Raw genomic sequence first — 11,561 nt, forward strand, 5'->3', positions numbered from 1 at the left:
GCCGTAAAGCAAACTTATTTATGCAGTTACAAGGTGATATTGATTTACCTGGTAGTATATAGTCATATTTTTGGTATTAAATGACTGCATAAAAGGTTGATATGCCGTAAAGCAAACTTATTTATACAGTTACAAGGTGATATTGATTTACCTGGTAGTATATAGTCATATTTTTGGTATTAAATGACTGCATAAAAGGTTGATATGCCGTAAAGCAAACTTATTTATACAGTTACAAGGTGATATTGATTTACCTGGTAGTATATAGTCATATTTTGGTATTAAATGACTGCATAAAAGGTTGATATGCCGTAAAGTAAACTTATTCATACAGTTACAAGGTGATATTGATTTACCTGATAGTATATAGTCATATAGATATATTTTTGAAAGCGCAACTTTGTAATATATAAAAATCGATAGAACATTAACTCTATCATAATATCTATGAAATCTGCAAGAATTAAAATATCATATTTAAGCGTATTTTATGACCTGGCTTCACCGGGCGTCCCTGCTTAGCTGGGATGAATACTTTTGAAGTTTTAACAAAATAGCTACTATATCAGAGTGTCCCCATTTATACTGAACATCTACAGAATGTCAACATCAATATATTACATATGAATCAGTCCCTGTGGAATTTCCACAGGTCCTGATTTTTTGGTATTAAATAAAGGTTGATATGCCGTAAAATAAACCAGACAAAAGAAGCAAAATAATAAGTGATACAAAAAAAAGTAAGGTTGATATGCCGTAAATCAAACTTATTTTTTATACGGTTACAAGGTGATATTGATTTACCTGGTAAGTCTGTAAGGCTGTATCGGATTTCAGGATTCCTCCTTCTGGATCCATAATGACTGAAGAATCCGGATACATGGAAATGTCATAAAGATCGTGGAGATCTTTGCTGTTAAGCTCCGTGTACTTCAGTCCAGTGCTGGTCAAGGCATTTTTGACCTCGGCCACATATCCCTTTTTGTTTACGCCCATAGCGAGAATACCTGTTGTTCTTTGAATCCGACATGTGAATAAAAAATATCAAAACAAGTTTAATATTATTCCATAGCAAAGATATTTTGTAGTAGAAATAATAACTTTTTGGAAGTTGAAGTGTAAATTCGAGTTTCCAAATGTGTATGGTTGTCTATTAAGAGGGTACTTCCAAAAGTAAAACCTCCTATTTTTTCTTAACTCAAAAAATTGAAGAATTATGAAGACTGGAGTGATACCATCAAAACGTTCTTCTTGAAGGTAGCAGCTCAGGAAAACCAGCCTCTCGGTGTCTCCATGACATTTCAAGTCCAGTATTTCTAAGCCTCCCTCACATGGACATTTCAAGTCCAGTATTTCTAAGCCTCCCTCACATGGACATTTCAAGTCCAGTATTTCTAAGCCTCCCTCACATGGACATTTCAAGTCCAGTATTTCTAAGCCTCCCTCACATGGACATTTCAAGTCCAGTATTTCTAAGCCTCCCTCACATGGACATTTCAAGTCCAGTATTTCTAAGCCTCCCTCACATGGACATTATATACAGACTTATCTGTGCACCCAGTGTTTTCTCAAAAAGCGAGGACAAGAGTTCGACCAGAGCATTTAGGTGTTGTGCAGGCAGGGAAAGCACGACCAGTCGATAAAGGATGAGAGGGAAGATATACGTTGCACACGCCTTGGCTCTACCCTTTAAGGAAAGTTTCCTAAGAAGCCACGAGTTGACCACAGCCTCCACCGTTGACCGTACCTCCAACCAATTCTTTTTGAACTGGAGACCCGGTCCAAACCACACACTGAAGGGCGCTTTTGTCATTTATTTATATATATATATATATATATATATATATATATATATATATATATATATATATATATATATATATATGTATATATGTATATATATATATATATATATATATATTTCAGAGGAAACATAATTTAATTTAAATACCAAAAAAACAAAAAACGGGCAGGTGAAATTATTAAAATTTCCTTAAGGACTTATCGTCTGACCCTCTAAGAGGAAACGTCAGAATGATAAATTAAAAGCTAAGAAACGAATGAGGAAAGAAGGGAATTTGGTTTCAGTTGGAAGAACATTGAGAAAAAAAAATCTCACTGTTCAGGTGGTTTTAAATCAATAAATATCTCCAACTGATGTTTCAAAATCTTTTGTCTACCTAGCCGTGTAATTATATTCATGCAGATATTCTACATGATTTATACTTGCATAATATTTGCATAAAAAGTTTACAGTAAACACAAAATTGTTTCCATGTATATTTATGTATGCGTATGTATTTTTGTTTAATCTATCTATTATATCAATAAAAATGAACGTGTCTGTGTGTGTGCCCATGTGTCTGTATACGTTTCCCTATGTTATAACTCTGTCAATTTATTAGTCTATCTATCTATATATCTTTAAAAGTGAACGTGTCTGTGTATCTGTGTGTCTAGATTTCCCTATGCAACAACTCTGTCAATTTTCAGTATACACACTCGAAATTTGATATACAGAGTACTGAGATTTGGGGAAACTCTTTATAATCGGTTTTCGCCCAGAAATTTGGCTGTTAAGGGGTCAAAGTTCAATGATTTGACTTTTGAGAACTCTACCACACTCCTCCGCCAATTTTGGGTCTAAACACTTTAAATTTTAGATATACGTTCCATGGACATGGATATAACTTAATGACTTGATTTTAGCCCAAAACAATAAATATTAAAGAGTCATAATAGGGTCAAAGTTTAAAAAATTGACCGCTATTTTTTCTTTGGGGGGGGGGGTGCTCAACATACACCTACAAACACCCGGGCAACGCCGCGCTGAAATGCTAGTATATATATATAAAAGCGAATGTGTCTGTCTGTCTGTGTGTGTGTGTGTTTCCGTGTACATTTCCCTACGCAATAACTCTGTCAATTTTCAGTTTACAGACTCGAAATTTGATATACAGGGTACTGAGATTTGGGAAAATCTTTGTGATCAGTTTTCGGCAAGAAGTTTGGCTCTTAAGGGGGTAAAATTCAACGATTTGACCTTTGAGAACTCTACCAAACTCATCCGACAATTTTGGGTCTAAAAACTTGAAATTTTAGATATAGTTTCCTTGGACATAGATCTAACTAAATAACTTGATTTGAGCCAAAAACAATAAATGTTAAGGGGTTATAATAGGGGTCAAACTTTTAAAAAAGTTGACCACTTTTTTTTTTTTGCTCAACATACACCTCCAAGCACCCGAGCAACGCCGGGCTTAAATGCTAGTATATATATATATATATATATATATATATATATATATATATATATATATATACACATAGTATACTAAAAATACGTTTTAAGATTTTATAGAGTTCTTGCTATGCTACATAAAGGTTGGTAGTCATACTTGGGTCAGGTTACATGTTGTTCTAGAAGATCCACCTCCTAGGACTTACCTTCTTTATTTGCTAACACAATATGCATTGTTTAGAGTGCAAAAGAGCTTACAAAAGGAAAGAGAAAAAAAAAAGACTTTATTTTTCTCTGTGTGAGTGGATTGATATCACAGATAAAAATGACTCCGTGGGACGTGTGGCTTAGCTGTGACCCATAAATACACATTTTTATCGAAAGCACCCGCGGGCGTCAAAATCAATGATATAATTGTGTCCCCCCCCCCTTACTGGACATTCTTACCTTTGAAGCAGTATTCCTGTTTCTGTTTCAAGTTTGCTCCACATCGGGTAGGCTTCCCCCATCATGTGTGCAAAGAGTGTCTGTGTGTACGCTTTTCGAATGATACGTGTTTGTCCATGGGAACTTCCTCTGCTATGAGGCAGCGGAAACTGAAAATATTACAAAAAAAAAAAAGAAAAGAAAAAATCATAAATTAAAATGGAAAATTGAAATAAATTAAATGAAACCCCAAATAAAAAAAAATATATATATATAAAAATAGGAAATTAGAATAAATTAAATGAAAGCCCAAGTAATATATACATATTAAAAGAACATATTAAAACAAATATATATATATATATATATATATATATATATATATATATATATATATGAAATGAACACATTAAAATTAAAATTAATTAAAATTATGAAAAAATAGAAAATAAATTAAATTAAATTAAATGAAAGCCCAAATAAAAAGACATATGTACAAAGAACATTTGCAAATTAAAATTAATTAAAATTGTAAATAAAAATAGAAAATTAAAATAAATTAAATGAAACCCCAAATAAAATATATATATAAACAGAATACATAAAAATTAAAATTAATTAAAATTATAAATAAAAATGGAAAATTAAAATAAATTAAATGAAACCCCAAATAAAATATATATATAAAAAGAATACGTTAAAATTAATTAAAATTATAAATAAAATAGAAAATTAAAATAAATTAAATGAAACCCCAAATAAAATATATATATAAAAAGAATACATTAAAATTAAAATTAAAATTATAAATAAAATGGAAAATTAAAATAAATTAAATGAAACCCCAAATAAATTAAATGAAAGCCAAAATAATATATATATATATATATATATATATATATATATATATGAGAGAGAGAGCATATAAAAATAAGAAATAAAAATAAAAATAAAATCATAAAGAAAATTTAAATAATTAAATAATCAAATTTTGAAAATTTAAAGATAAAAACATTAAAGTTATAAATTACAGTTAAAAATAAAAATTAAAACTGTAAAATAATTTAATATAAATTCAGATAAAAAATTCAAATTAAATTAAAAATTAATTAATAAAGTAAAATACGATGAAAGTTAAAATAAAAAAGTAAACATTAAAATAAAAATAATTAATCAAATTTACAATTAAGCCATTAAAATTTAGAAACTAAAAATTGAAATGTACAACGATCAATGATAAGTGCTCACCGATGCTATACATTTTGTCAGAAAACTCACCCATTAAAAAATGAGGACTGAGGGACAAATAAAGAGAAGCAAGAGTAGCATCCACAATGCATCGTTTACTCTCCATTATTTTATTAAGTATTAAAACTTAATAAAAGTCCAATTGTAGTGTTTAAGGGAACGTATGGTGATAGATTCCCCTCTCATTAACTGAAAATAAATAGAATTGCCTAATCTAATTATGTAATAAGATCATCTTATTGCATTATATATTAAATATAAATTATATATTATTAAATTATTGGTAGATATAATAAAAACATTTATGGACGAGAAAATCTATTATTAAAAATAAACAATCAAAACAATATAAATTAAATATTGAAATAAAATATAGGTATTAACATTTGAATCTAATAAAAAATAAAAAATAAAATTAATATCACAATAACTTATCTTGCAAAATGTCATATAATAAAATTGGTAGCAACTGTTCCTCTACCAGACAATATATATATATATATATATATATATATATATATTAGTGATGGGACGATTCCGATACAAATACTGATTCTGTTATAAATTCCTGATTCTGATTCAATTACCGATTTCATGACTTTATAGATTATAGATTTCTAAATTAATTATTTTAGTCTCAATTCTTTATCTACTATTATATTATACCCAACATATAGTAGTGATTTAAAAAGTAGTATATATATATATATATATATATATATATATATATACTACTTTACTTTTAGTATATATATATATATACTTTATATACTTATATATTTAGTATATATATATATACTTTATATACGTACATTTATATATTGTCATGCTTTTTAGCTTTAAGAACTAAATTAATTAATTAATCGTTGAAAACGTGATCTTCTTCCAAACTTTGGCTTGTGACGTTTTAAGGAATTGCTAGATAAAAGAAAAGAGGTTCTGTCCTTGAGCCCCTGGAGGGGCATAGGCCATCTACAACTTTTTGTAGATGTTTTTGTAGCAAGGAGTTCTTTTTACGGGGTGAGGGTGCTGGCCCCATGCCCAACCTTCCCAGTAGGTACATACAGTACCTAGCCTTCCCAAATGGTCACTGATCTGGTACTGGCCGAGCTCAACGTTGCTAACTTCAGTGATCTGGTGATAACCGGTGTGTCAACGTGATTGCGCAATACTGCGGGGGAGGTTAAGAGAATATAATTGTTGGGTCTATGCTATCTTTAAGATCAAGTAGTGTCCCATTTTCTAACGTGTGTGGTAAAGTACTAAGGAAGTGAATGTCATCCCTTATGTTTTTTTTTGTTTTTTTTAATTACATTTTCACCCCAAATAAGGCACATTGCCACTTTGATGTAGGGGGCTACTATTAGGGACACAGGCTACAGGGGTACTAGGTTGGGAGTTGTGCAGCAAGATATTGGTTCATGTTACACTTGAACTTCCGCTTGTCAGTACAGTTGGGGAAGCAGGAACCTGGCAGGGAGTTCCAAAGTCTAGCGGTTCTGGGGAAGAAACTACTGGAGTAGAAGGCACTCTTACATCTAGGGATCTCTACTGTGAAGGGGTGGGATTGTACTGCTTGTCGGGTTTGTCAGGGGTATTTACGTAGAGGGGGTACAAGTGGTTGCAGCTCGTCGGAACATTCACTGTTAAAGTACTTGTAGAACAGGCAGAGGGTTGCTACATTTCGTCGATGGGACAGAGGCTGAAGCTTGGATGATAGTTCAGGACCTATTAGGTTGGCGACTCTCTTTTGAACCTTGTCTAGGAGTGAGAGACAAGTAGCAGATGCACCGGCCCAAATATGACAACAGTACTCCATACATGGGCGAATGGTGGCCTTATAGAGGTACAGGATACTTTCAGGCGTCAGTAGTTTTCTAGCATGGTAGAGAGAACCTACCTTTTTCGCAGCAGTCCTGGCAATGCTCTCAATGTTCCAACTCATGTCTCCTGTGAATGTTAGTCCAAGGAGTTTAAAAGATGTGCTTTCAGATAAAGAGTCTTTGGCCATTACTATTGGTGGTAGAGAAGGTTTCTTGTAGTTATTGAAGGAAACAAGTTTTGTCTTGACAGCATTGAATATGACCATCCTTTTTTGTCCCCATTCCACTACAGATTGGAGGTCATCCTCTAGTGTTTTTACCATTTCTTTAGATATATGTTCATTTGTTTTCCTGTCGTGTCTATTATAGAGCGTGGTGTCATCAGCATATATACCCATCTCACAGACAATTTTGTCAGGGAGGTCATTTATGAATATTAGGAACAATAGAGGTGCAAGGATAAACCCCTGAGGCACTCCCGCATTTATATCATATTGTTTAGATGTACGACGATTGAGGACAACCTGGATTTTTCTCTTATTTAAGAAGGATTTAATTATGTTAAGTATTCTTCCAGTGATACAGTATGATCTAATTTTCCTGAGAAGACCTTCATGCCATACCCTGTCAAAAGCCTTAGATATATCTAGAGCTACCGCTCTACCCTCCCTTGCTTTGTCAAGTGAATGGTATATACGCTCGGAGATTACAGTGAGAATGTCTGCTGTGGAACGGGCTGCCTAAATCCATATTGTTGGTTGGTAAGAAGTTTAGCATCTGTAAAGTGATGGACTAGAGCTTGGTTAATTATGGACTCAAATATTTTGGCAAAAAGTGGGAGGAGGCTAATGGGGCGGTAATTTGCTGGGTCAGTTCTTTCGCCAGAATTCTTGAAAACTGGCACAACACTGATCTCATCCCGGCTGTGCTATTAAAAAAGTGCTCTGCTGAAGTAGCTCCAATCCTCTCCAAACTCTACAACAAATGCCTTAATGAATCATGCTTTCCGGGCTGTTGGAAAACTGCTTCTGTGGTACCAATATTCAAGAATTCTGGCGAAAGAACTGACTCATCAAATTATCGCCCCATTAGCCTCCTCCCACTTTTTGCCAAAATATTTGAGACCATAATCCGGCACCTTACAGATGCTAAACTTCTGACTGACAAACAATAGAAAAATTTTGATAGATTTTTAAAGTTTAAAAATTGAAAAATATTGAGTTCGGAAAATTCATTACTGTTTTTAAAAAAAAAATATTTCAATTACTTTTAAAACAACTTTAATAGTTTATTTTGGAAGTATAATCCATAAAGAAAATAAATAACCCACTTTTAACTGAGAAATTACGAGTTTTTTATATTTTATTCGCAGTTTCGTGTTAGGGGTGTCAAAAATTCCTACAAAAATTCCGATACACCTAGTCATTTTCTACATTGTTTTCTTTGAAATCTAAACTCTAACAAATATACAACTTCAAATATTTTTATATATAGTCGTTTGATTAAGAAAAAAATACAGCACATACGATGTCTACACTTGTCCAAGAAAAATAATTAGTTCTTATCGACATAGCGGAATACTGAAAATACACGTTATACAAGCCAATATTCAAGGGAGGTAACTCTAAATTTTATTACTGAAATTAGAGTTATTTCCCTTGACTCTAATGACAAGTATGTAATTATTGTTGTGTTTCGATTAAAACCACATTAAAAAATTACGTAAAAATTAATTTAGAAAATAAAAACGAAAAATTTGATGATCTTCAGATGTTTTAATCGATAAAAATCTGAATAATTTAAAAGAAAATTATCAAAATTGTCCCTCAATGTTTGCATGCTAGATTAAAACCTTCTGATCAAATTAAGATTCTACATTTTCAGGCGGTTACGTGTCAAAATCCTTTAAGACGAGAAGAAAAAAATTAAGACGAAGAATAATTTTGTAATTTAGAAATTAAATGTAAAATGATCACGAATTTTCGGGCCATTGTCGTTTTAAGTCAGTAAAAATGGTGTACTTATCACCGACTTTAAATTCTAAACCAATAGTTTGTTTTTCTTTCTGCTATTTTTACTAATGTTGTGCATTTTAAGAGGGGAGGGGGAGGGTCTACTGTTTTACAACCTTGTCACCCAGACTTAGGGTTAGTGGATAATTTGTCTAATTGGTTAAAAACTGTGAAACGGCCGGGAAATAGGAGATCAGTTTACATTAACTTTGTATACGAAATTGATCCCCCACTTTAAATTCTCAAAATTTTTAAAAACTTGGTGTTAAAATTTTTTACAAAAGAGTTACGCACCTGAAATGCACATTTACCTACTTATACTAAATGTGAGTTAATCAAAGCTTGTTATTTCTAAGGTCTTTTTATTCTTGTGCTCAAATATATATACACAGGGTGGAACGATAAAAGTGAAAAACGACACTACAGCTTTATTTGAAAAAGTCAGGTGACTTGACTATGTAGTAGAGTTGATATATATTCAATGCAGCCGCCTTCAGCCTCAATCTCCGTCTCGATACAGGTCCGGAGCTGGGAGCATTTTCTGAAGCCAAGCCTTTCTATAGTGAAAATATTAATGTGTGTATTTTGAAATGTAAAAATCACTGGTGACCATGTTTGTACAGGCGGCATATGAAAGGGGCCAACCCTCAATTTGGTCAGGAATGCTGAAAACGAATATTCGTATATTAATTTTAGGTGAGTAAATGAAGAAGCTGTATATATATATATATATATATATATATATATATATATAACTACTTCATTTACTCACATAAAATAAATATACGAAAGTATAGATTTATGCATAAACTTTAAGTATTTACTTCCAAACTGCTCAATACGTTGGTAGAGCTCGTTAGTAATTTATGAAATATATACGGCGATTAAGCTACACTGAATATTCGGCGTTTCATCCACTATAGGATTCGTTAGCCTGACGACTCCTATAGTGGATGAAACGCCGAATATTCAGTGTAGCTTAATCGCCATATATATTTCATAAATTACTATATATATATATATATAAATATATATATTTGTTAGTACATTTTCAAGTATTTTTTTTAAAGGTAGATAACTCTTATTTTTATTATCTCCCTTGAGAAAGCACACACAGATATATGTATATATATACATATATTTGTGAGTATATTTTCATATGGTTTCCTAAAGGTAACTCTGACTTTAATTATCTGCCTTGATTAATATCTGAGAAGTTCTTTTTGTTTTAACTTATTTTAAAGCGTTTATTTACTTTGGAACATAACAAGTGTTCAGGCTCAAATTAGAACAAGACCGAGGTGACTGTCATGAGACCGTCGTCTCCCTGCATATTAAAACAAAGCCAACCTCCATACGTAGTTAATTGTCATGTCGAAAATAGTAATATATCCAAAAATTACGAAAACTCTACAAGTGCAGAGTTCTTTATAGTTCAAACCAATATTAAGTAATTTTTTTTTTTTTTTTTTTTTTTGGCATACATTATTGCTGATATTCATGCTGCTCCTCTTTGATCAAATTGTCTCTAGGATGGATTAGAGTTGGGGGTCAGGGTTAGCCTTTTTTTTTTTTATATTTGATATGTAATTCTATGTCGATTTTTTAAATCTTTTCGAATATGCTGAAAACGAATATCACAATTTAATTCGGGGCACATGATGTATAACAAATAGATAACACAGAAAATAGACTTATAGTTTTTAAAGGTTTATTAGAAGAAAAATATGTAACCCACAGTGGGGACCCTAACAGGTACTACCACTCCGGGTCAGAGTGGACCTGGGAGCAATGGTAATTAAAGGGTGGCTCCACACTCCCCAAGCCCGCTTATGGAGCTTTACCATCGGATACAGTTTAAGGTCATATCCAGGACCCTGAAGTGGCGGCGGCTATCCTGTTCTTGTAGAAATTTTGGATGGGAGTGGTCTTCTTCTGGGAGAAGTTTCGGCTGGTTGCTAAATAAAAAGAAAAAAGAGACAAGTTTTAATCCAACAGAAATGGAATCATGTCGTTACAAGTCCGAGTAATTTTGAAATGGATATATCTATAAAAGTGAAAGTGTACAACTTATAGTATAAACCACTGAAATGTTAGATATAGTTTCCTTGGCCATGGATCTAACGTAATAAATTCATATGACCCTTAATCAATAATGGTTAATGTGTCAAAGTTAAAAATAAAGGAAAAAATATATATAAGTGTAATTATTACTTCACGCGACAAATAGCTAGGGGGTTGCTTTAATCCACGATGTATTTGTAAGTCATGCCGTGCTTTCTTTTCTCTAGCTTTAATTTAAACCTACGTCACTGCCAGTGGTCATACACGCAAACACGTAACGGGTTCTAGCCTTCCTCCCTGCTACCACGCGTTTTTCGTTGTTTGGCTCAACACAAAACCCCCAAACTCCCAGGGATAAAATGCTAGTTTTGTACAAAGTACTGAGATGCCAGACAATTATGCTAGTTTAGAACTTTCAGGTCCAAGTAATCAGCCACATTTTTCAGTTTTGGGGCATAAATATTACTGCAAAGGCGTGTAAAGGGCAAACTCGAATTTGAGCGCAATCGTTATTCTAATAATTGCTCATTTTTAATATGCCATTATTATTATCATTTTCTTATATGGATCAGCAAGATATTTTTACTAGTAATAAGTTTATTTTTAGAACAGCTTATCACTTATTCTCTGGTATATTTTTGGTTTTAAAGTATTATTTTAGTATTAGTGTTTAATCTTTCAGTATTTATACAATTTAACATTTTGATATTTACATTTATGTCGAGGTTTAGTGTTTATTATTTGATC

The 11,561-nt window shown here is 32.1% G+C and overlaps 1 protein-coding gene across 1 annotated transcript in view; it reads right to left on the reverse strand.

Moving 5' to 3' along the window:
* The window catches only part of LOC145270186 (peroxisomal sarcosine oxidase-like), an 18,652-nt gene extending 13,141 nt beyond the window's left edge, over positions 1-5,511 (reverse strand). The window contains exons 1-3 of the mRNA XM_080125815.1: positions 5,503-5,511; positions 3,689-3,837; positions 805-1,015 (exon numbers count right to left, since the gene is read on the reverse strand). Of these exons, the coding sequence (XP_079981941.1) occupies positions 805-1,015; positions 3,689-3,837; positions 5,503-5,511 (369 nt within the window). The remainder of the gene's footprint in view (positions 1-804; positions 1,016-3,688; positions 3,838-5,502) is intronic.
* Positions 5,512-11,561: the final 6,050 nt, after the last annotated feature.

Source organism: Euprymna scolopes, chromosome 46, assembly GCF_053919585.1.
Source record: "Euprymna scolopes isolate OS-2025 chromosome 46, ASM5391958v1, whole genome shotgun sequence".
Lineage (NCBI taxonomy): Eukaryota > Metazoa > Mollusca > Cephalopoda > Sepiida > Sepiolidae > Euprymna > Euprymna scolopes.